A 26,589-nucleotide genomic window follows, 5' to 3' on the forward strand; every position below is an offset into this window, starting at 1 on the left:
TAAAGAAGGGGTGGGGGAGGAGGACAATTTCCAAAAAAATCATGCACAGCAAAAGTATAGAAAAAGTTCGTACGAAGCGAGACAATAAAAAAAATATGGAACAAAGTTGGTACAACTTGAAGCCGCGAATTTATTTTTCAGAAAAATTGCCCACCCCCTCCTCCAACCACCTAAAAAATATCATGTTCCATCCTTTAGAAAATGAAACTTTCTAGTTACATGTCATTTCAGGAATTGTTCTAGTTACATGTCATTTCAGGTTTTCATTTTCCAAAAAGATTGAAATTTTGAGAATCATTTCTAAACTCGTGAATTGCGAAAGCAAGGAACGAGCTTTAGTGGCGAGCAACAAGTTTTGACGACTGAAGTGATTATCAGTCAGTTTGAAACGATATGTTGTGGAGAATGTAAAGCTATTCCTTTCTGTGTTAAACTGTTATTTAAACACGGAGGTGAAATTCTTGTCAAAATTACTGAGTCACGCAAGTGTCTAAGAGTTGCCTCGTACGAGAATAGGGAATAACGCTTAGAATTCTTGTTATATTGCCAAACAAACCTGCGAACTGGACTTCCAACCACCACAATGAAAGTGACAAGGAAATAATTTTTTAAAGAAACTCTGTCACACTGCTAGACGCGTCAATTAACCAGGGTCAGCCAGAGTTTTAACTAGGTATACAGTCTTCAGGGGCTATACAGTATTTTTACGCTATTAAATATCAGGCCGTTTGTGAGTTAAAGTATACTGTGTTGGGCTTTATGAAGTGGCTCCTTGTTCTCACTGTGGTAAGAGTAGGTTGGTTCATTTGTAGTCAAATACCACGAGACAAAACTTTAGAGACAAATTTAATAATGGAAAACTAGATAAGCAAGGGGAAAATTTGTTCAGTCTACAAACAATGCGGACTGAAAACGCGGCAACTGCATGCTATCTAGCAAATCTACAGCCCTCAAATTTTCCATGAATGACTATCACCCTACCCCATGAGTGGAATGCAAAAAAATAATAATCAGTCAAGAAAATATTTAGGTGGCTACTCTGCTTTGGATTGCCTGCCGTGGTGCCCTAAACATGGATAGCGTGCTGGACAACGGATCGAGCGGTCGGGTTCGAGGCCTGCCCCGGGGCACTGTGTTGTGTTCATGGGCAAGACACTTGGCTTGGGAATGAATGAAATCAAATCCTCAAAGGGGAACAAGAGAAAAAGCGCTGGAGAGTTCATTTTTACAGTTTTATTTTAGATATTTTCCTACAATATCAGCAAGTTGAGTCAGGTCAACTTTATTACACACGATACCCTAAAAATGCAGCTATGATTAAAGGTTTACATGAACAGAGATATAAATGGTAAAGTTAAATTAAGGTAGAGTTCAAATTACATTACAACAGCGGTCACACTAGCAGTTCAGGAAGTTGTCGATACAAAGTTCTCTATTTGAAAAGAAAATCTCGTCAATTTGCTGTTAGATGCCGATGACTTGTTTTTTGCAATACAGTCGAGCTTCTTGATTACGGACACTAAGGCGGCAGAGCTAGCTGGGCGTCCATGTGGCTCGTGTTTTGGAGTATAATGGCGCTTGTCGGTCAACATTCGCGTGCATCATTGCAATGTTACCCTCTGACGTCATAGATTTTGCAATGTTGCCCGCTCAGAGATACCCTGGGTGTCAGAGGTTTTTCTTGCGCGGTTTCCGGTGTCACCCAGGGTAGCTCAGAGAACTTTGGAGGGAAACAGTTTTTTTTTTGTTGGATATCATGTGACTTCGAATTAGCCAATAAGAGCGCGCGCTGTTGAGGAAAAATTTCCAGCTATAACACAAGAATTCTTGTTTCTCTGGGATCAAGTGAAATGTCCATTATATAGAGGTATCTGTATTAGGAAGGTGTCTGTCAGAAGAGGCTCGACTGTATCGCACTATCGACATCGACAAATTGTTTCACACGCGAGCATTTTCTCGACAGTTTTTCGACAGTTTCTCGATTACTCAGACTTCCCTCGTCTTATAAAGCAGCATTAATGTAGGAATATAAAATGCAGGCGGTATAAAAAGGTTTTTTAGTCAATAGTTTGTAATGAGTTGTTTTCACGTACAACTTGTACATGTTATGAACCGACTGATTGTCAAAGTATGAGTTGTTTTCTTATAGACATCTTTTTACTACTTTATAATACAAACAATTTATTCAATTTTTAATTTATTTTGACACAAAACTTACGACCGTGTCGTGTTTAACTGATGGCTCAAGCATATGGCTTTTCTCGTACATCTCGACCTTAGAGTGTTTTTGCTGTTGTTTATAACGGCGTTGGCGACGATATTTCTTGTTTTCCTTTTTCCTTCTTTTTTCTTCTTTTTGCCAAATGTCTTCGAGGTAACTCCCAAAAGCAGAAAAGTAAGGCGATGGCCTGTGGTCGTTGCTCAGGGTGTCTTCGTCTTGTTCGAGCAAGTCCCTGGCCTGGGTATAGTCAAAGCGCGATGACAGTTGGTAGAGTGAGTTATTACTCACGGCCGATTTGATAGACGTCAAGGATTGGCGCATTTCACGGCCAATCTGCAAAATGGTTTCTTTAAGGTCGCTGAGCGATACACTGTAGTCGGTCATACCTTCCAGAGATGCGGCCTTGGAAAGAGGACGAGTGTCATCGCCGTCTTCATCCTCGTCGCTTCCAATGTCCTCTAAGGAATCAAAAGAGGCCAGTCGGGCGTGTTCACTCTCAGAATCTAAGCTCTCCGAGTGTCCCTCTTCTTCTTCTCTCTGTCGCCTGTCCCTTCGAATGAAGCCCATAAGGCTGTTGAACGTTCCTTCTATAAGTTCAAAAGATTCATCTTTGAATTTGCTGATTTTGTCCTTCATGTAATCGGCCATGAATGCTCCTAGCTCGGCATCGGCAAACGCTTCCCCAGCGTAAACGTTCTTAACCTCGTAATAAGACTCATTCAAGATGGCGAGGAACATGTTCAAAAGAACCATCGCCATGGACGACAGATAACCAAACACAAACAGCGGTGCAATAACCCTACTCGTGGCCTGCAGCTCTTGGAAACGCATTTCGCCTCCGAAGAGTAACAGCAGCATGGCACGCACACAACTATAGAACGAGCTATACGCATCGACATCCGAGGAAAACACCAGAAATCCAACTTGAGTGTAGGCTAGCAGAATTGTGACGAACACGATCATGAAGGAAAGTACCTTCACAGCTGCCCGTTGCATGGTGCCCATGACTTGACAAACGTGGCGGTTAAACTTGATGAGTCTCAGGAACTTGATTGTGATTATGAAGATGACGAAGGAAAGCACGTAGGTCTCCATGTCAGACAAATATTCAATGTTGTCAGTGCTCGATGTCTCGAAGGGATTTTCCTGAAGTTTCTTCACGTATTGGCTCGTTCGCGACTCCTTGAGAAAGAAGAAAACCAAAGAGCAAATAGTGCTGGTGATCTGCAAAAGTTCCAACCAATTCCACATCTGTTTGAAATATGAGCATTTCTCGCGACGGAGTTTTCCAATTTCGGCAAAGAAGAAGACGATGATGACTATCATAAGCAAAAGCTGGCAAATCTGAAATGCTGATCGGAAGTCGGGAGGAGCGTAGAGAGAAAGGGTCTTAATCGTCACCACGGCATTCGACCCACCAGTAGGGAATCTCTCAAATAGAAGTTTGATTGTAGAAAAGAGCGAGCTTGACGGTTCAAAAATGGTGAATTCAGTAAAAACCGCGACAGTTTGGTCATCTATCCATTCGTCGTTTTCTAATGTTCCAATAACCTTCAGCGCCGTGCGGGAATTGTATCCAAGGTCGGCTATGTAACCCCCACCAACAAACGTTGCCATCTTACCCCCGAAAGGTCTCAGCTGGAGATCCTCAGATGTCTGATATCTCCAAGGTCTTGGGCACTCCTTTTCGAGTTCGAACTCTGAGAAAAAGGTAGTAGCATTTTGGACAGGAATCCACCCTGGCCTGTTGTACGGGGACGTGCTTTCCACCTCACTCGTGTACAATGGAACACATCTTGAGAATTGTCTTGCTAGAGTGGGCTCATTCTTTGCCATTGCACAGCTTTTTTCTATTGATCAATAGCAACAGGAAATAAAAGTTAAGAACATACAGTTTTCTTTTACACGGTCAAATTAACACTAAATTTTCTACTAACTGAATATTTTGCCAAAAACTTTAATCTCCGCCAGTCCGGGAGATATGCATTTCTGGCTATACGATGACGTCACTAATAATGGCGTTTGGGACCTCATTGGGAAAATCAGTCAACACATCACTTTTTTACCCCTAATGTTTCAGTCCCTTTTTTCTATCCCGTGATATCAAGCGTGATTGCTAAAGGACCATCAAAGGAACACGTGAATATACGACAAAATGCAACATGGCTTCCTTCTCTGTGTCGCCGAGAAAAATGTGACGAAATAGAAGTTTGATAAGTTTTAGTTAAATATGGATATGGGGTCGGGTTGAAGGGTGATAATGAACTTAGTACGTTAGGTGAATTGCGGCCACCAGCCGTAACTCGTAAGTGTCAAGTGATGCTCATCATGTTGACGGTTCTACCTCAGACTGGCCTACAACAGGTGGTGGAACAATGGTTATGTAGACCTACTGCAGCCAAACGAAAAAGACACCCCCTGCCTTCAAATAACTTGACACTAGGGGTAAGACATGTTGACGGGAAAACCATCGCTTGTCCTTCACGTTGCAGTAGGGCTCGAGGCCAATTTCCTCATTCCGAAAAAAGGACGCAATGAGCACGAAAACTGGAAATGTAAAATCGCAATTACCACGTACACCCGAACGTTGACACACTTGCCTGGCCGTGATGTTGCAATATGTCTAAGTTCAGTCAATGTTATACCCCAAAATGGTGTTAGTGGCCTTCATTAAAGAGCTAACAAATGCATCTATTGATTCTTGAACATTAAAAACGTGTGATGTTGTTCTCTTACTTGTCAAAAGCCGTCATTTTTTGTGCGATTTCTGGTTTTCCCGACAATTTGTGATATATTCTTGGCGTATTTATTTAATTTTGTCTTAAAATCGTGTCGGCTAGTTTTGCATCTGGAGTAAAATGTTCGACTTAGTAGGCTACAAAAAGTACGCTGATCCTTTACTCCTATGATCGCTTTTTCCAGTGGTTAAATTACGTAGTTCGTATATTGTTATATTGTTCCTGTTTTTTTTTCTTGTTGTTTGTTTGTTTTATCCAAGCAGGCAGGAAAACATCCTTGACAGAAGACCACACAGTAGTACCAACTATAGTGAAAGCTTTAATAAGCATTTGATAGTTAACACTGGTACCAACCTGTCTTGACTCGTAGCTGTCGCATTCTCGGCATTCCAACTAAGAATGCTGCTCGGTTGCTAAGGAATCCTTCTTCATACTTAAAGGAACGGCCATTGTACCAGTCGACATCGTAGAGGTTTGGAACGAGAATCTTCTTCGACCACTTCCAGTAGGACGGGACATTTTTTATCTAAAAAAGTAAAGGAAATGTCCATCCAAATTCATACCATAATCAACATTTTGTACATATATACACTTTTTACCTTTTTTAAACGTTTTTTTTTATTTGTAATTTTTAAACATTTTTATTTCACGAGAGCGTTTTAACGAGCAACGGCTTCTAAGCTCTTTGTGGTGAAATAAATTATGGCTTATGTCTTATGTGCATGTATCTAATTAGGGACCTACAGATTGGAGGAGTACGTGTTCGTCTTTTCAAATCTAGTGCTCATGCTGTCGTTTATCATATTTCACACCAATCCCGTACCGATAGTTTCCTTTTCAACTGGTAAGCAACAGGGAGGAGGCGGGTCGGAAACATAATGAAAAATTCGAAAGTCGTACTCGCACTCGTACTCCGATCTGAATATATAGCGACCTTCAGATTTAACTCGGTCGTTCGGAGGTGTTGTTTTCCCTTTTCTATATTAGGCTATGAGCACGAGTTTTCCGTCGTTCAACAAAAAAGAGGGCAAGTGATCTGATTGTTTAAGTAAATCCTAAAGGATAACAGTAAAAAAGCTACAATTTCGTGTATATCAACGCCAAAAGTAAATAGAAATTTTCCCTTTCAGAAACGATACGTGCACTATCGCCTTCTATCAGCAAATACGTAACAATGGAAATTAAGAACCAATCAGATTCGCGTATTTGCAATAGAATACGCTGAGTGTAGGAAAGTTAAATTTAATGAGAATTAATTCTGAATCCGTGAGAGCTCCTTTTTTTCGCCCCACCCAGAGTAAATTTATCAAAGTTTAGCACTGAACCAAACCATATGAGCGTGTAGCAAAAGTGCAATCAAAAATTAGTACACAGGCGCATTTTGTTTTCTTTCCTAGGAAGAGTACTGAAGTGTTTGCATTTGCGCTTGCTTGACTAATGCTGACACTTCCAATTTTGGAGCAAGTGTTGCGAAAGTGTTACAAGAGTCACTTTCAAAGTACTCTATAAATTAAAGTACTTACGTTGCTAAATGTTTGAAATAAGTCGTCCATGGACTGGGTAACCATAAATCTTTCAACCCCTCTGTTCCCATAGCATATCACCATCATAAGAGTAATAAATATTCCGAACAGAACAAATTCAACCACTTGACGTCCAACTTTAACAAGACTGCTTTTAAACTTTCGAGCCCTCTCGAGCTCCGCTTGATCAGGAGCAATGACTTCTCCTGCTTCGTTCCTTTTAAGGGCTTCACCGATGACTTTTTCCTGCTCCGGAGGTTTCTTGACCAGGATAGACAAGATGGATGCAACCAGGATGACCTTCAGAGGTTGCATTACGATCGAGTCTTGAAAGAAAGACACGATTACCGACACAAGCCATTGATTGGAAGTTTCTTTACCCCACATGAGACTGTAAAACACGACAAACGCGGCTGAGGCCAGGGTTGCCATGGTGCAAATGAACCAACCAACGAAGACGAACCAGTGGGGGAGACATCCGTGGCTCTTGCCTCCACCTCCTTCTGGTTTGTCTGCGTCTCGCGCTTTTAACTGCCTGAAGATGGTCACGACCAGCACGTTGACAGGGATGGCTATTATGCTACTTTGTATGCCGATCTTGATCTGTATGACGCTCACTTGTAAGGGACCCACCTGCACTGCATCGCCTGGTGGTGTACCAAAATTGTAAAACATGGCATTGGTAACCATGGCAGCAAAAAGAATCGAGATACAACATGCCAAGCGTTGAGCCCTTGTGAACGGGTTATGCGGTGGTCTTGTGAAAAGTGACAGCCATAGATGCTTCTCCCCAAGTTTTGTAGCTGTCCTAGCGTAGAATAAGTTCTTGAATCCTGAAATCTCTTTCTTGCCAGCAACTGGCAACTCGAGATCCAACTCTCCATCTTCCTTCTCTACTGCTATCCATCTGGAAGTAAAGAAAAAAAGAGGAATACATACATAAAGTGTCAGATTCCATTAAAAAACTGTTTTACCCAAAGGCTTTGGGTTAAGAGAAGGCGTCCTCCAATGCAAAAAAAAAAAATTCTATTCGACCTCATCCCACATTTGGTCCGTTTGTAACTTGTTGCTTAAAGGAGCTACGTCACGCACCGACATTGTTTTTTTAGTTTGTCTATCATCTTCTAATGTTCGCAGTCGAAACCACCCGTTTTTTTCGATTTTTTATTACTTTGTTGTCACGTTAGGAACTATTATTTTGAGTTTCATTCGATTAAAATTCAAAGAAAGATGACCTAAAATATCGTAACATAACTCCTTTAAGTCACTGGGATTATTGTTTCATCAACAGCAAATGTCGCCGACTTTGAATTCGTTTAGACGGTATCCGTAGTTTAAATTTTGCCCTTATAGAAACGCCCTCAGTTGTTTTGCACAAAGCTACACAATCATGGGTATGACGTTACGTAGTAGTTGTCCTTGTAAAAGCAGTACAAATGAGTGGTTTATATATATTTAGGGACGAACCATTATTTTTTGAGGAGGGAGGGATTGGGCAATTTTTTTGGGGAATTTTTTTTTTTTTTTTGGTTTTTTTAAATTTTTTTTTTTATTTTTTTTTTTTTTTTTTTTTTTTTTCTCCCCCTCTTTTTTTTTTTTTTTTTTTTTATATATTTTTTTTTTACCCCCCCCCCCCCCAAAAAAAATAACCCCCCCCCCACAGCTTGATGCAAACGTTATACGAGCGTGCGTTTCAGAGAATTCGGAAGTACTTTTGTTAACTCATGACTCGGGTTTACAAAAGATTTTTCCAGTTGTATCAAACACACTTTCGTGTCTGCCCCAGAACGAGTAATTTGGTAATATAACTGAACTAGCTTGTTTGTGGAGTTCCAGCTGAAAAAAGGACAGATTCGAACAAGATGGTCTTCATGTTAAGTAACAACTGGGAAGATGAATCTCTCCAACTTCACACAAGTGTAACAAGCATCCACGAATGAAAGCTGAGTGAAAAAGTCTCTCTCAAATACTGAAATTCCATACTGAATCTCCACGGAAATCCACGTAGCGTCTATGATTTGTTATTGCTTGCGCGCAAAAATTCAAACCCGAGCACCAACTAACGAGAAACGATACTCTGTAAAACGGCGTCATCAGTAACAACATTCTCCCAAACAACAAACAACTCAAGAATCGTAAGCTACCTGTTTGCCACAAAATGCGCCTTTTCTCCAGTTTCGGAGTCTACAATCACCACCTGCATCAAGAACCAGGACGGATTGTCGCCGCTGTTGTCATGCCAGATGCGGATCTTCTCTAGTGTACCAAGTGACTCTGGTACGCAGAGAGTGAAGTTATTGATGCTTCCTCGAGAAAAGAACATCTTCTCCGCCCGTGGATCAGTCAGTGTGATATCCTCCGTGTTTCCCTCACTTCCATAAATGGCTATACCCACATTTGCAGACGTTCCATTGGCTCGCCACATGCCGGTTTGTATAGAAATGCCGTATCTGTAATCTCCATCGTTCTCGTTGATGCAAACGTTTGCTATAACCTTAAGGAAACAAAAGCATTGACCTATTACAATTTTGACACAATTTTCAAAGAGGACTTTGGAAAGTATATCACCTTAACACCGATAAAGGTTGAAACGTGTAACTCCCTATGATTCGTATTGTACAAAGCGTTTGCACATTCGTTTCCATTACAGCTACAGGTGTGTAAGTACCATATTTGGAAAATCCCGAGAAAAAATTAGCCAATCAAATTTGCAATATTTGGACTAAATTCACAACGCGCGCTAGCTCGCGTTCGATGGCGTAATCTTGTTTTTGAAGAAGCTTGGTTGAATAAAGTTAAATTTGGTTACATTCTCCTGTTTTATCGTCATAAATTAAGTCTGGAGAGCTTCATTGGATACACTTGAATTTCTCCAGTTTCGGCTATAAAAAATTTACGGCGCTTAGGTCGGAACTCAAGTAACTCACCGCAAAACGTGTATAAAGCATTCGCGTACAAACTCTTCGTGTTTCCAACTATGGACTCACTATGGTACTTGGGAAAACTGAATATTCAAAAGCTGCGAACGCGCCGTACAATTTCAACCCCTTATGAGTTTCACATGTACGGCCTTTGGTTCATAGTTGTTCATGTGAAATGAATACTTTTTGTTCCTCCTTTTACCCAGGCCTTTGTGCTGAATTGTTTCCGTGACGTTTCATGACGAACGGCGTCTACGTTCACGCCACTTGTCACAAACGAATTAATCGCGGACTTTCATAGCCAATCATGCAAGTTTGCAAAACATGCAAAACCTATGGCAATTGGGTTATTCTTTTTTACTGTATCGGAATTAAGTTTTATTTAAGTTTAAGATTTTTGGCAAAATTGTTTAACCGCAAGAGAAGAAGAAAATTAGTAGATTTCAAGCTATATCAGAAGTCTATGGACTGCTGGCCATATTTATAGTTTCGGTTTACATTGTGGTAAAACAGCTCAAATCCTAAAAGCTAGCCATTTTAATACACCCTTTTGTTATTATTTTAAGAACAACTAGAGACATACTCCTCTTGGTTCTAATTATACAAACGTTCACTCACTCTTAGTTCATCTCGTTTGTCTTCTCTCCTGGCGAATACGAGGCCTATTACGTACAAGCCAAGGATGCCACATACTGTCGCCAACACAACAAAGTTTCCTGACTCGGCCAGGTTGCCAAATTCTGCAAACACTTTGTCGAAATCTATGGGATTTGGAGCTACGAGGAAATCTCCTCCAAACGCGGACAGATGAGTACACAGGCAATGCAACTGTTTTGAGTTCGACTTTGGCCCTACCTGGATAGGAGAATATGATGAATGGACAAAAATGCCATTCCTTAGTGGTTACAGATAACGCTATGACCTTTAGTACACCCCTCGGCAACAGACTCGGTACAATCAGACCTGGTGACCTCCCTGATCCTCGTAGATTCTAAAATATAAATCTGGTGAGTTCCCATTGGTATAAGATGAATCTTCCTATTAATCATGGCTATATTTGTGATGTTATCCCCCGGCGTCTCATTATCCCTCTCGTCAGGGAACAAAAATTAAACAAAATTAACGACATCGAAGTGCAAGACATTCGTCTTCTGACAAAGGGGACGTTTGCTCGTAGGCTACCCTGGTAAATTTCTTACCGCATTTCAGGGAAGCTCTCCGGTTCCACCAGGTCTGTTACAAAGGGGTGTTAAGTGGTACTTGAGATTTTTCACTTGAAATTGTTGCATCACATTCATGATCGTATTTGAGTTCATCAGGGCCACTTTGCGTGATCGCTGATTCGGTACCATTTTGTAAGATTTTGTTAGACAGGAGTTTTAAGTTTAAATGGTTCAACCTACAACAACTCAACAATTACGTTATGTACACAGTGTTTTTAATCTTTTCAGTGCAGGAGTTTTGGGATATAAACGGTTCCTTTCGACGAGGAGTGTTGCAGATAGTTTAAGTACAACTGAAACTAAAGAAAATACGGTGGAACCATGACTTACGATCATTTCATCTCAATGTCACGACTGTTTTGTTCATTTAATACAATATTTAAAGCTTCAAGTCAATATACAAGCCTCTTGACCACCCTTCATCAGGATCATGTATGATTTAATTTGTTTAAAAACAAGAGCAGTTTAGCTTAGCACTGTCTTACCCGGCATCCTTCACTTGTCCACTTCTCTTCTGACTCTGACCAGTACAAGCAACCGCTGACCGAAATGCTCAATGAGTAATTTGCGTCTGTTGAAGAGTTGTAGGTTGGTATAATAATTCTTGGCGTCGGAGGAGGCGTGGTAGGGGCGTCCTTCACATCCACGCAGGACCTTTTAACACGCCCATGGTATGTACCACAAGATCTTCTTTTTCGCCTTGAATCAATGTTATCAGTCTCGGTATTTGTCTTAATGTACCGAATGCCAAGGAAGTGAGTTCCTGTGTGTCCAGATATGAGACTGGAAAATGAGAATGTGTAAGGATCCGACGAGCAATTGAGGTTGTTCGAAGAATTGTGAGTCATATTCGTACAAGTGGAAAAGTTTGGAATAGTGGTGTTAAAAATGTTGCTTTGAGGAGTAGGCTTCGTTTTGTAGTTGACAAATATGTCCATTGTTCTACCTTTCTCGGGCTTTATTTGTATGGTCACAAGGACGTCGTGAGATGAAATATTAAACCTGTGGTAGCGAATATTGGAAGTTCCGTTGCTTGGTTTTGCAAACAAAATTTCAGCGGAAGTGTTGTCCTTATCAGAGGACTGTTCCTTACTGGCAATAGGAATGAAAAGTGCCACTGGTTCTGGAAGTCCTGAAATGTTCAAGGTCTCGCCACCACTGGCCTTTAGCTTGAAGTCTAGCACTGAAGACTTGACTGTTTGAGCGCTTTTGTCCCATGTGAATGGATTGTTTTTGAATGCCAGCATCTATGTAAATTAATAACACCACATTTAGAATCGGAAATGTAAGAGGTGGCCCCTCGGTGTCATTGGGTTGAGGTTTACCGACAGTTCTGGAAAGCCCTCACCTTGCAAGTTTCTTATGATTTGGGAGTGGAGTAGGTCCTCGGGCTTTACTCTATCTATTGTAATTACAATTGAAAGATGTTGGGTAATCATAGTGGTACCCCACTGTATTTACCGCTACGTTTGGTTGACTCAACCTTTAGCTCGATCAATAAATTTTTATGCCATACCTCCATTTTTGTACGGCCACCCTTGCTTGTGGGGACAAATCTTGATGACCGAATTCAACTGTGCATATATAGCTGTTAATGTTTGCATTGATGAGAGATATATACCTAGGAACGTGCCGTAGAAGGAGGGATTTGTACACCGTACCTGCGAATCAACAGCTTCTGGCGCTGATTGCCCGCTGTTGGAAAAGAGCGAGTTGCCAGAAGGTAGAGCCACTCCGCTGGATCCTTCTCCGAGCTTCTTGCCTCCCATGTCGGAGCTCCGCTGGCGATCTAACAAAACGTCTAAGGTCTTGGTCTTGAACGTAGTAGGCTTCTCGCCCACTGCCTTGGTTGACATTAGGCTGTCTCCTACTTGTGACACCAGATTTAAAGCATTTTGTGCCCTCTGCTTGCTCTGTTGCAAAGAAAATGGCATGCCGGAAAGCGTTTAAGATGTTAAGCACTATCTCCATCAATGGAAAGAAGTTCACAAATTAAACAACTTCATTTCACAAGTATGCTTAGCTGAATGTGGCGACTTCAGCCAATGACATTTGCAAATTCGTTTACAAAATACATTTTTAAATTCAACTATGTTCAATACCGAAATAGAAGCCGGTTCGTATGACCGTAACCAATCATAATCAATCATAAAGGTTAAGTAAATATGAGGATGCGGAAAGGCTTGAGAAAAGCTCAAAACTTTAATTGGCAACTGACAAAGAACATTTCTCTGTTGATGACAACGTAGAAATGACTAATCAAAAACTATCGGACAAATTTTGTCCTAATCATACCTGTAAAACTAACACCAGACGAGCGGCCAAAATTCTAGCATCTATTGAACCATAAATTTTAGCCTTTAGATAAAAGTATGATTTTCAGCGGACAAGGGATTATGAGATTAAAAAAGGTAAAACTATGTAACACGTCACTCACTTTTTCCTTCATTTCTTCGCTATTAGCTTGACCCTCATCAATTTCTCTTTCTTCGTCTTCTTCCGGTTCGTCATTGTCGGTCCCAGCATCACTGGACGCTGAACTTAGTACGTTTCCGATTCCACTGAAGAGACTGGTTCCTAAACTCTGCACTAGTCCCTCGTCCATGGAGCCATTAGACATTTGAGATGAAATAAAGTTCACCGTGTTTCCTAACAAGTTCAAGGCCTTTTCCTATAAATGTAAGAGTGTTTTGAATGGGTGATAGCAATGTGCTGTGTTGAAGAGTAGCTTTCCTTTCTATATATACAGCGAATCGCTCAATGTCAAAACTTGCCGACAAAGTCGACAAAAGATACAATAAAAAGCCACAAGAGTGGACAGGAAGTGAGTTTATGTTCCTCTTTCCCTCTTCTTTGGTTGTTATAGTACAGAAACTTGGCTGCGTTCTATTATAATTAGATAGTTTGCTTCGAATGAATTGCTTTAAAATATACAAATTTATTACTCAAATCAGAGAAATTAGAGCAACTATTTTTTCAGAACATTTTTTTTTTATTTTAGTTCCGCAGCCCCTAATTGAACGTTTGTAATTGGACGGTTTCTCGGCGAGGGTTCACATCTGGCATGTTTTAAAAAATAGAAATATTGATACCCATTTAACTATCGTAAAAATCAATGAGACGGCTTACATTCAAATTCCCTCACCTAATCTGCTAACTGGCTCAGCCAAGCTGAACTAATTTGATATGTAACCAAGGCGCACCAAAATATTACGATTAAAGTGTTCTCGAGTTTCGAGTAGTCTACTTCTATGTGGTCTACAATTTTTCCACACCCCTCCTTTAACTTTTATCCTATTTCCTAAAATTTCATTCATAACGCCCACGACGGCGGGTTAGTTTAGCCGCCTTTTTTTGTACCTGAGAATCGCCTGATATGCCTTTGTCGTCATCTGTAGCCATGGCAAGAACTCCCAGAACTAATGTCGCCTGCTCTACACTTGCAACCTGGATATTTTCCATTTTGTCGATCAGTGAGCTTTTGACCTAAAAACAAAAGAATGGTTTTATCATTCTGCTACTTCTCATTCCTTGGAACGTTAAGGCCCGTTTACACAGGCGAGTTTTGTCGCGCCGAAGTTGCATCAAGTTTCGAACAGGTTCGAAACTCCCTCGATATCGCGGTAATTTTATCGGCGCTAGTTTACACGCGTGCAAACTCGCAGCGATTTCATGGCGATTTTATCGCCGCGACATTGCAGGAGACTTCATGCAACTTCGGCGCAACAAAAATTGCATTGAGCTGCGCGACAAAAATCGCCGGTGTAAACGGGCCTTTAAGGGTATTTGTGGATGACGGCCTAGGTTTTTGTGGATGACGGCCTATTGTTTATTATACACTGAGATGAAAGTTATTGGATAATACTTTGGTGCGGTAATGTTTATTTATAATACAGGTCAAGAAAGCTGTAATCTTAGCGTCTTTATATGAAACACTACCTTGTGTCTTGTCGTTCAGATGAAAGCTATTGAATAGTTATTTTGTCTTTTACGTCTTTGGAAAATTGCGCACCTCGACCGGCCCATGCCGCATACCTAGTTATGTAATAACATATTCCAGAGTCCACTATTATTTAGCGACTATTAACGAAAATAATAGAGCAGTACTTCCCCTTGGCGCTGTTTATTATGCCGTACAAGGTAGTATTAACCGTTAAAAGTCTGTGTATGAAGCCCCAGTGTGGCACCCTTCAAATGAGCTACGGAGCGGTACTTTTATGCAACTTTTTTTTAGCAACTTAAGGTCTGTGAATGAAACGCTAGTGTGTGACCATTTAAAAGCAATCAATCAAGCAAGACTACGACTTTCAATTTATAGGTTAGTTTCTTTCCAAAAATGTACATCTTTAAATTTTGGTACGTTGACTAAACTTGAAGTATTTAGCAATTACAAAGCACAAAAAATTACACTTACTGACGAAGCATCTGTGTCTTTATTCGCAGAAAGCATAGCAAATGCCATTTGCATGGCTTTTTCAACGTTTCCAGATTCGAAAAGGTTATCCAGCTCGCCTTGAGCTTCGATCAAACTCGAAGCCTTGGGTGGTGTAACCTAAAAGAGACAATTAAAGAGTTTGTTTTGAGCTTGAAAGAGGACGGGGTGCTGTGGGTGAGGAATAATGTTTTTTTTTTTTTTAAAAAAAGAAAAATCCTTAACCGTGCTTTGTTGTTACAGAGCATCAAGGAAGTGTCCAAAGCATGAAGGACTTGACGTAAAGAAGAACAATTTCCGTACGTAATCGAGTGTTTTTCTTTACTCTTCCATCGAGTTGACTCGATTCTAACTCGTCACTTCCTAAGCGCTTTACGACAAGAAGGTGCACGGTTTAGGCGTTTTTATATATGTTTTAAATATGGTGAAGTCCCACTCAAGCCAAATGGCCCTAACTACCTGATGAGCACCTCCCGGTGTCCATAACATGAAGCAACTGGTATTCTTGCCTGCAATTCCCCGAGATGGGTTGCTAGTCTATCATGATCATAGGTTCCCCTTCCCCATTTTTTTAGCCGGTTCTCATTTATACACCTGGTGAAGAGAGATACTGAGAAACGTATTGTCCTGCCCCACTCAACACAATGACCACTGTATGACCCAGGCCAGTACACGAACCCAGGGCGCTCGATCCGGAGACCAACGCGCTAACCATTAGGCCAGTGCCGTATCTCCGATGTTCTTATTTTCTTTAAACATTTGCCTTTATGCGAGAAAAATTATTTTAAAAACTAGCTTGCTTTCTCGGAATGGTGTTATTTTCGAGCTTTATCTACAAAAAACGCGCTCAAATTTAATGTGGCACTACTGGAATGACCATAGTGACGTTTAAATAAAAGAAGGCAAATAATACCTGGACAGTGATAAATACTATGGAATAGTCGCCAAACGAGTCCATGACTTCCAACTGTAGATGTAGCGAGTAGTTTGACACCTGGTCGCCTATCGGTAACTCTATTGTCACGTTTGGTCGCCGTCCTTTGTGAAAAACAACAACGCCAAATTGTGTTTCGTAGGAAAACTGGTAACTGAGTGGTAAGTCAAGGTCGGTCCAGTTGACGCACTTAACAGTGAACTTAGTCGTGATGGCTTCTCCACTTTCAGGATCCACAAAACATCCTGCATTTTTCGCGCTTGCGGAGGGCGGGACATTTGTGTCGAAAATATAACTTCCTTCTTCGTAATTTTCCTCGTCCAGCTGGGCAACAACGCGAATTTTGTAGGTTTTGTTGCGTAGCAGAGCACCCTGGTTATGCGACATGTCTCCGCCTTTTATCACTAGACTTGGACCTGTTAAGGAAGTTAGAGTAATGTTGTTTAGGTTTTCAACTTCCTTCCAAGAATGGTTTGAGCCATTAGAGAGGCCAACGTAAAGAGACCAGCTGTAGTTACTGAGAAAGGGGCAAGAGATTCCTTTACACTCAGTCTCGAGCACCAGTTTTTTCTTTGTGCTAACTTTTTGTTCACAGTTTGCGACACACCTAAGAAAAGAGGATCAAGCTGTTAGTACATTCGCTTTCACATCGTACAACAACTTATTTAGAAAGCAAAGTTCAAGGGGCGATTGTACATATGGTGTTTGCCGTGTGTAAAGTCATAAAAGCAAAAATATTTATCGCGAAATGTTGTCAAGGAAGTTGCATGAAATATTGTACCATGAAACACGCTTAGGCCATAGCCTTTTTGGGCCTTCAAAACAAGGGTGGAGCTCCAGTGTTGACACATGTTGTAGGGTCTTTCTTCTAAACCACGCTATTCGCAGACTGCAGAGGATATTCTGACCTGTACGGTCTTTAAAAGCTCGTAAATGTCATGATTAACTGATTAAACAAGAAGAAACGTTGCTAAAATGAAGCTAAAACTTAGATGTAATTCAAAATGGCGTATTTCACATAATAACAAAGGGAAGTTATTCTTACTTTATGGTAAGCGATATGTTCGTGTCGACGTGAATCTTGTGAGATGCCATCACAGATCTGATTCCTTGAGTTGCCAACACTTGGAATAAATAAGTACGCCTGGATACCAGGAAGTCGGGATTAATAAGCACACAACGCTCAGTGGTGGAATGTGAAATACCGGTATCGTCCCCAAAACATCCCTTGGTGCTTGTGAAATTGTCAAAAGGTGTGTCAGACTGTAAGGACGAGTTGGCTATCGTTGCGTTGTCTTCTCCACAAGTCCACACGAATGCCACATTTGGTGCCTTAAGTCCAAAGGAATCTGACAGTTCACCACGAGTAAATACGTGTAGCTTGATAGGACCTCCACCTTTTAAAGCCATGTTTGGTCCAGCGATTGTGGCCTCCAGACGAGGAAGTATTCTAATAAAACCGAAGTCGTAATCGATGGTTCCATTTACAGCTTTTGGCTTGGCAGACACACGGACATAGGTGAGTCCCACAGCCATCTCTTTTGAGTTAACTGTTATATTCGCTTCATTATCCGCGAGTGTAACAAATGGAGAAAATTGTCCGGTGTTTTCATCCACTGTGGAAAGCTCCCATTTGAACTCCAAATCTCGATGCTGTGCCAGCGTTGAATTGAACTCCTGGTAAGCTAACCTTGCCTCAATTAGATACGACTCGTCTGGAAGTATTTCCTTCACACCCTGCAAGTCTTTGGTTAGATTCAAGGAAACATTGGCAAGGAGATCTCGTTGGTCAGCTGGAAAATAAAAAGCAAGTGCTCACTCTTCATAGACGTACCATGTAGATGCCATAAATAAACACTTAAAATATCCTTAGTAAGTCTTAACCTATAAACTCAAGATATCTTGTAGCTTCTTGCGCACTATTTCGTTAAAAACAAAGCCGTCGTTTTCTCTGAAAAGTAGCAATCATGCAAGGAGAAAATTTTGTCTTCAGTCTGCGGCTCAATACTGGGAACGAAAGTGATGCGAGATAAGTTGCTATGTACATATGGGAACCATGAAAAAGATTTTAAAATGTTACCTGTAAACTGTAGTTTAAAATATTTGGAATTAAATATCGTTTCGCCCGACGCAATCCCTTCCTTGAGCTTAGTAATGATAAGTGGTTGTCTCGCTCGAAGGCATTCAATCAACACCTCAGCCGTCAGCAATGCCTCATCTGCAGGAGACTCCCTCGGGCTACGAAAGAAAACACGAAGAAGAATTGAAGAAGAACAACAACGAGAAGAAAAGGACGAAGCGAAAATCGAAAAACAAACGAGAAAGAATTTTAAAAAAGACAATAAAAAAGGAAAGAGAGTAACAGCGAGGGCGATAATGACATCAGTGATAATGATTATCAAGTGATAATTATTATCATCATAACATGCACCACCGACCAGGTTAAAGTAAGAGTTATCTGTTACTGTGATAAGGAGGTTATGAAGCTTCAAGAGACACCCTAAACAGTACAGGAAAGAAGTTTACTTGTTCTGAGTGAAACCTATATTCTTATCCACGAATTGCGACAGTGATCTCTGAAGAGCTCGTACTCTTCCTTATTGGACACTAACAATTGGAAACACTTTGGACTACCGGAATGTATACAGTGTGCATGTATAACACTTATAATACGTGTTTCATTTCTTCTTACCTAAAATGTTTAACTTGAATACTCAAAAACCCTGGGGTGTCCCTAAGAATTTCGGTCACCTAATACAGAACAAAAAAAATACAAAAATTGCATTAGCCAAAATGACCGTTTCACAACCACTTTCAACTTTACAAGAGGTGATACGTGTGCTAGGTCTATTTCATCGTATGTGGTGGATCGGATTGATGACGATGTGTTAAGGTTAATTTCCACTGACGCTTAATTTTTTAGGAAAATGTTTGGCAAAATAATGCTGGGGGTAACCCTGCAATGGACTAGCATCCCATCCAGGGTGGAGTAGAAATACTCCTGGCCGCTTAATGCTACAGAAACCGGGATAAGCTCCGGCAAGTGTGGACCACTTGGCTCGAGGTTTAACCTTTACCCCTTACCTGATGCTGTACGTCTCCTTCCAGTGTACTCAAATGACCAGGGTCAGACCAGGATGCCAAGAGGTCAACTGTATATGGTGTTTTAGTTAGCATCAACCAGGCCACGAAATAATAATCTGAAATCGAAACAAGCAGAACGACTTTAGGGCAATGCTTCTATGACTTTTATATATGTATCTTTGTATTTTTGCAGGGTAATGTTAATAATACTAATAAAACGCTCGTAAATTAGAAGCACAGAACTTAGTCCGGTTATTGACGCTCACGGATTTGGGGCAACTAATGTCTGTCTTGATAAATAACTATCATCTTCCCATTTATTCCAAAAGTCCACTACTTAGCGGACTCATGCATGTTGGAAGACCTTAGGTCCTGTAAGATTAGGATTCATGTTTTGGTTTCTATAGTATGTAATGACGTATCAAACGTCCACATACTTTTATAAAGCGCAAAGTTTTTTCGCAAATGTTTTGATGATACGACCTTTTTCAGCTGAGTAATCGAGGCAAAGCCTCCGATAAGTCCAATCCCCACGTCCGCGTCGTAGAAGGTGGAAACAGGCAAAGTAAGGGATTGCCAGGCAGGGCGAAGTATGGCGGGGAGTTTCACTCTCCTGGCCGCTACGGTAGCCATGAAGGCCTGCCTGGACCTACCCCGAAACGCGCTGGCCAACGGGGACCCTGGTGAAGCTGACTGGGCTAATCACCCACCAGTGGATTGAGCGATTACAGAAACGGAAACAATGTTTACAACACCTAGCCTGATTCTAGAAGAGGCCTCTTCGGAGAGCTGCATGACGCCATCTGGTGAAATCCCACGGGAAGCCAGACGGCCGACAACTCTTTTGACGATGAAGGGCAGGACTAGGATTGGGACATGGAATGTCCGCACCCTGTATGAGGCAGGAAGGGCCACTCAAGTGGCAAACGAGATGCGCCAATATAACATCGCGGTGCTTGCTATCTGTGAAAGCAGGTGGAATGGAGCAGGTTAGGTTACGCTAGCGACTGGAGAGCAGCTGGTTTACTCTGGGCATGAAGACGAACAACATGCACACACGGAAGGAGTGGCGTTTATGTTAAGCGAGTCAGCAGCAAAGGCCTTGACTGAATGGAATCCAGTGTCACCAAGGATTATCACAGCAAGATTTAACTCCAAGGGCAGAAAAGGTCACCATCATAAACTGTTATGCCCCAACTAACACCGCAGCAGATGACCAGAAAGAAGAATTTTATAGTAGTCTCCAAGGTGTTTTAGATCACATACCAAGACGAGACATCAAAATTCTTTTGGGCGACTTCAATGCCAAGATAGGTCCTGACAACACCGGCAAGGAGAGGGTCATGGGTTGCCATGGGTTGGGCTGCATGAGCGAAAATGGAGAACGGTTTACCGATTTTTGTGCTTTCAATGACCTAGTCATTGGTGGAAGCATTTTTCCCCACAGAGCCATTCATAAAGCCACATGGATATCTCCCGATAGACGAACGGCAAATCAGATAGACCATATTACAATTGCCAGGAAATGAAGATCGAGTTTGTTGGACGTGAGAGTAAAGAGAGGGGCAGACATTGCCTCTGACCACCATCTTCTACTGGGGACCTTTAAGGTAAAACTTAGGGCACACCGCGACTCTTCAGCTAGACCTCACTGTAAATACAACATCCTCAATCTCAGTTGCAGTGAAACAGCGAAGATGTTCAATTGCACAGTAAAGAACAAGTTCTCCGCCCGTGAATTAGTGGATGACGATCTCAACAATCACTGGGCAGGACTGAAAAAGACGTGGCAAGAATCATGCGATGAAGTCCTAGGTAGAAGGGCGAGTAACCGAAAGGAATGGCTGTCCAACGAAACTTGGTCTCTGATCTTGCAGAGGAAAGGTGTTAAGGAGGAGATCAATTGATGCAAAGAGCAGGCCAGACAAGGGGACTTAACATCACGGTATTGGAAATTAAACAAGGAGGTAAGGAAGAGTGCTAGAAAGGACAAGAAAGAATTCTTCAATGCTCTTGCGACTGAAGCTGAGACTGCAGCAGGGCAGCGTAACATGAAGAGGTTATACGAAATAACTAGAACGATGTCAGGAAAGAAAAGTAAACAGACAAGGCCAGTTAAGAACAAGGAAGGCAGGACCATCTCCACAGAGCCAGAGCAAAGGGCAAGATGGGCAGAACATTTCCATGACATCTTAAATAGACCACCTCCTCCTGTTATGCCAGACTTTATTGAAACAAATGGACCCCTTCTAACTGTCAGCATCCATCCACCATCTAAAGCAGAGATTGTTAGAGCTCTGAAACAACTGAAGAATGGGAAGGCAGCAGAACCAGACGGGATTCCGCCTGAAGCACTCAAAATCAATCCTAACAGCACAGCAGAAATGCTACATCCACTTTTCCTTAAGATCTGGGAAGCAGAGAAAGTTTCAACAGAATGGAAGCATGGTTATCTGGTGAAGCTGCCCAAAAAGGGAGATCTTGGACTCTGCAACAACTGGCGTGGAATTATGCTTCTCTCCATCCCAAGCAAGGTATTCTGCCGCATTATCCTTGAAAGGCTTAAAGACGCCTTGGACAAACAACTGCGATGTAACCAGGCAGCGTTTAGGAAAGATAAATCCTGCACTGACCAAATTGCCACGCTAAGGATAATCATCGAACAATCAAACGAATGGCAGACTCCATTATACATGAATTTCATCGACTTCGAAAAGGCTTTTGACAGTGTTGATAGGAACATCATCTGGCAACTCATGCACCACTTGTACTATGGAATTTCATCAAAGTTCATCAAGCTGATACAGGACCTATACGAGTCGTCATCTTGTCAAGTCATTCACAACGGGAAGCTGACAGAATCTTTCGAAATGAGCACAGGAGTTCGTCAAGGCTGTTTGCTGTCTCCGATGATCTTCATCATGGTTGTCGATTGGATTATGAGAGAGGTGGAAGATCAGGGCAAGACAGGAATCCAATGGACACTTACAACTCAACTCCATGATTTGGATTATGCAGACGATATATGCCTTCTTTCCCAAAAACTACAACATATGCAAGCCAAAACCAACAACCTGGCACAGATTGCAGAGACAACTGGCCTCAGGGTGAGCAAAGAGAAAACCAAAGTGATGCGAACCAAAAGAAAGCAGCGGGACAAAATTAAGTTGAATGGCGAGGATCTGGAAGATGTCGAAAGTTTCACTTATCTAGGCAGTATCATCACAGTCACTGGAGGAACTGAGGAGGATGTGAAGTGCAGAATTGGTAAAGCGAGACTGGCGTTCAACATGCTTAGACCAGTCTGGAATGCCTCCTCGATTTCCACCAAAACCAAGTTGGGCATCTTCTCAACTAATGTAAAAGCTACGCTTCTCTATGGCTTAGAGACCTGGAAAGTGACACAAGCTCTATCAAAATTAATAAGCTACAAAGCTTTGTCAACAAGTGCCTCAGAAAGATCCTCAAGATTCACTGGCCAGAAAAGATCAGTAACAAAGAACTTTGGAGCAGGACAGGACAAGAGCACATACCAACTGAGATAGCAAGAAGGAAATGGGCTTGGATCGGCCACACACTACGAAAACCAGGCACTGACACCACCAAGCAGGCCTTAAAGTGGAATCCGCAGGGTAAAAGAAAGGTGGGAAGACCTGCAAAGACCTGGAGAAGATCAACTGAGGAGGAGTTAAAGAAAGCTAACATCAGCTGGAACGCAGCAGAGAAGGCGGCAGCAAATAGAGTTCGGTGGCAAAGCATTGTTGACGCCCTTTGCTCCACCAGGAGCCCAAAGGAATAAGCCCAGCAATCGAGGCGAAAGTTTACTCGCGAGCCTTTTTCCCTTTAAATTAAGTTACAAAGCATTGACAAAGTATGTCTACGTCTATATTTATTTTTATTTATTCCAATTTATAGCTACACAAGGTAAAAAATCTGACCTGACTCGCAGCCAAATAACTCCATTCGAAAGGCGACGTTTTTCTCCCAAGACACGGGCATCAACATTACACTATGAGCTTTGACTGGAAGAGCCACTTGATTTAATCGTATTGTGTTACTGTCGTGGTTACCATCGAAATGCTGTTAATGAAGGAACGCGGACATTAACCAACCTGAACAATACTTTTACAGGTATAGGAAAAGAAATATATCTTATTACAAATTCGAGTTTGTAGTACAGTAAAAACCCGCGTATAAGAACAAGTGGATTAAGAACACCCAGGCCTGATTTTAGGAAATAAAGTACCATTTATATAAGAACACATTCAGCCTGAAAAATGAAAGTTGTTCTTATATGGAAAAATATCAAAGATCAACACTACTTTTCATTGCACACATAATAGTTCCACCCCAATTACAGTACAGTATTGCCTTGATTTATCAATTTTATTAAAATTAAAATACAATTGTGTGCATATATATTGATTTCATCTATTGGTAGCCTAGTATGTTCCTTATTTTAAGAAACTTTTTTTAAGAACACTTAAGAACACTTACAGGCTGATTTTGCAGATTATAACCCTTTATATAAGAACCAAATCAGCCTGAACCGCCAAAATAGGTGTTCTTATACGCGGGTTTTTACTGTATCGTTGTATATTTTTACGGTCGTGCAGTATTTTGGCGAGGCTGAAAGGCGAGTCAAAATACAAAACACGAGTGTACAACAAAATATCAAATAAGAGATTTTTTTTACAACGTTTTCTTTTTCCAAAATGCTGAAAATCTTTCGCGAGGCCAGAAGGAATAAGAGGACCACAAGGAACCTGTTAAACTGGTCTTGTGAAGTATAAATTTCTTATTGTGAAATATTGTATTATTTTGTACTTGTTTTGCGCGCTATTTGTACTCTACGAAGCGGAGTTGGGTAATAAATTAATGTAAATAAATTGTAAAGCACGGGTTTCCGTTGAAAAGTTAAAAGAGGGCTAGATTGATAGCTTTTGTTGGTGAATAAGATCAACTGCGTTGGAATTTAATCTTCTTTTACACAATGCATAAACGCTGCTTTTCTTTTTATTACAGTTAGTCAAAATCTTAAAAATTGATTTCTAAAATTTACATATCAAAAAAACATATCTGGCAAAATGGTTTACTAATAACTTTGAGGAATGCAAATTTGCTGAGAGGCGCGTGTTTTTTTTTTCAGTTTTTCATTTTCATTTCATTGAATATTTCCCGGGGACTATGACTCACAATCAAATGTATCGGAAAAATGAAGTTTAATCAGCAAATCATTTGTGAAGTTTAATTTTGTAGAAATCAAACTTTGTGGAAATCATGATCTTGTTCACGAATCGGATACCTCATGCAAACACGGTGTTTTTCTTTTAAGCTGTTCGTGCCATAGGACTGATGTTCTCTAACAAAGGCGACCTTTTCTGTATTTTTAATAGTATAGGTAAATGTTCTTTTAAAAAAGCCTACTTTCTTCGTTTCAGGTTAAAACTCGGTCCATGGTGATGTAAGGCAATTTCGGGCAATTTTGTAGTTTCTACCCGAAATTGCCTTGTATCCACTTATTGTTATACAAATGAGAAAAGTAAGCTCAAACACTTTCTTTGTATCTAAAATAATAATGAATATCATTAATTATACTAAAGATCCGTTTGAAACAGACAAATACACAAAAACATACAAAAGCCTTAACTCGTAAAATTTCACAAATTGACAAAAAGGGAATTTGAAATTTTAAAAGTCTTGTCTGAGAGACGGCTACAGTATAGGAAATTATTCAAGTCTTGGGTAAATAAAATTATTCAAGTCGTTTGTTTATATCTAAACAAGTAATGAACATAAACAATTATAACAGAAAACGTTTTGAAACAAACGAATGCACAATAACATACAAACCCTTAAACCCGCAAATCTTACGAATTGACAAAAAGGGAATTTGAAATAGTTAGAAATTTTTAGGAGTCCTGTAGAGAATAGGTAACATTAAGTCTGCTGAAGAAATAGCACCAGGTAATTCTAACTTAGCAGAAATAACAAAGAAATCTAAAAAAAAAGCAATTACCACACCAACCGAACTTTATCAACAATATAATCAAAGCATAAAGCATTTGTTTAACCACGACACCAGGTGCCTGCCGCCTGCTGTGATTTCCGTGAAGGTTTCCATAAGAGACTATTCCCTTCATTTCGTTATTTGACGCTTTTTTGTGTGTTGCGAAAATCATCAGAGCTCTTCCTGCTATCTTTTCAATAGCTGAAGAAGAAACGCATTGTCTTTGATTTCTTTGTGTGTTTTCTGATGATTTCCAAAGTTTGTCATCTTTTCCAGAAATTTAATGAGAACCCTATCAATCCATTAAGGGAATGTGTCACCACAAGAAAGACATCTAGTCTGTTTAACTTCAAACAATGAATTTTACAAATTCTCAATTATTTGAATAAGCAAGCAAATATTAAATTAATTAAAAAAAAAACTTGAGTCACAGTAGAAGTTTCTAGATTTAGAAACGAGTGAATATTTGTCATTGGGTGTTGAAGTTTGATACCGGCCTTTTAATAGTGCAGATAGCAAAGAATCAACAATTGGAACAACTAGTTTAAGTATGATATTGTTAGTTAAAGATGCTACGTAAACCTGGTCCCACATAAGTTTTCTTATTTTTTTTTCCTCCGGAGAAGATCACGAAAGTGTAAAACATATATAACATAAAATAAATAGAAATCTGCACAAGTGTAATGAAGTCCCATGAAATGGCTTTAAATTGTCTTAAGTCAGTACTTGAATTCCAGGTTTAAATTTTTCAAAATGAAGGGTAAAAAGTTAACAGTTTTTCCTAAAACTGTCACCGCTTCTATGATAAACTTTACAGCACTTCTCTCAAGAAAATTTTTCAAGGTTATCCATATTCCTTTGGCGACTGAAGAAAAGCGATCAGAAAAACGCTGTATTTTTTTTCTCAAAAATAAAAAAAAAAATAAAATAAAAAAAGTGACAGCTCGAGCTTGTGCTACCTCTCACCTGAATGTCACCGTTAGTTTTCCTGAAAAAAGTATACTCTGTGCCTTGACTGTATAAAAGCATGTAAGATGTTAGCCACTCAGCCGTTGACTCGTCGCCATATCCTTGGGTTGCTATCGCTGTTATCACAACAATGTGTCCGATTTCCACCTTTAACCAAGCCTTTGCAGCATGTTCGGGATTCGCTCGGTATCCTGGTGCCCAGCTTGTCATGTTAAGCCTTGCTCTATGCGGACCGTATGTCTTGAAATCGTTGTCAAAAGCCGACGAAGCTATAAGTTGATAATCTTTGATTGTGCCATCGGAAATTCCCAAAGCTTGAAGGCATCCATCTGCCAATGACGATAAAGCACTTGTTTCTATCTTTTCGAAAGAGCCACAGTTTTAAGAATGTGTTAAATTTAAAATCAAACTATTACCTGCAATATCAGAGGTTTTCGTCCCGTTTTCTAAACTATGGCATCGAAGGATAGGATATAAAAGAAGCAAGCTTAATATTCTTAACGCAGCCATTTTTATCGCCGGTACGGACAACTG

General features: G+C 40.6%; 1 protein-coding gene across 1 annotated transcript; it reads right to left on the bottom strand.

The window, feature by feature from the left end:
* Positions 1-1,253: 1,253 nt before the first annotated feature.
* On the bottom strand, positions 1,254-26,572 carry LOC144634520 (polycystin-1-like protein 2). Its single transcript, XM_078493494.1, has 18 exons — positions 26,472-26,572; positions 26,053-26,384; positions 23,015-23,156; positions 19,077-19,192; positions 18,685-18,743; positions 18,073-18,230; positions 17,038-17,785; positions 15,972-16,599; positions 15,041-15,178; positions 13,987-14,112; positions 13,064-13,297; positions 12,288-12,539; positions 11,112-11,873; positions 10,022-10,258; positions 8,627-8,976; positions 6,483-7,389; positions 5,314-5,485; positions 1,254-4,071 (listed from the first exon to the last, which is right to left on the bottom strand). The coding sequence occupies exons 1-18, from the start codon at positions 26,563-26,565 to the stop codon at positions 2,198-2,200; spliced, it is 7,329 nt and encodes a 2,442-aa protein (XP_078349620.1). The 5' UTR covers positions 26,566-26,572; the 3' UTR covers positions 1,254-2,197.
* Between the last annotated feature and the right edge of the window lie 17 nt (positions 26,573-26,589).

The sequence above is a fragment of the Oculina patagonica genome, chromosome 13 (genome assembly GCF_052425735.1).
Source record: "Oculina patagonica isolate OP01 chromosome 13, crgOcupat, whole genome shotgun sequence".
In the NCBI taxonomy this organism is placed as follows: Eukaryota; Metazoa; Cnidaria; class Anthozoa; order Scleractinia; family Oculinidae; genus Oculina; species Oculina patagonica.

Coding starts and splice junctions, on each gene's coding strand:
- LOC144634520 (XM_078493494.1), bottom strand. CDS start 26,565: ATGGCTGCGTTAAGAATATTAAGCTTGCTTCTTTTATATCCTATCCTT. Junction 18,744..19,076: donor AAGGAGACGTACAGCATCAG/GTAAGGGGTAAA, acceptor GTTCTGTATTAG/GTGACCGAAATTCTTAGGGA. Junction 4,072..5,313: donor ACAGCTACGAGTCAAGACAG/GTTGGTACCAGT, acceptor ATTGATCAATAG/AAAAAAGCTGTGCAATGGCA.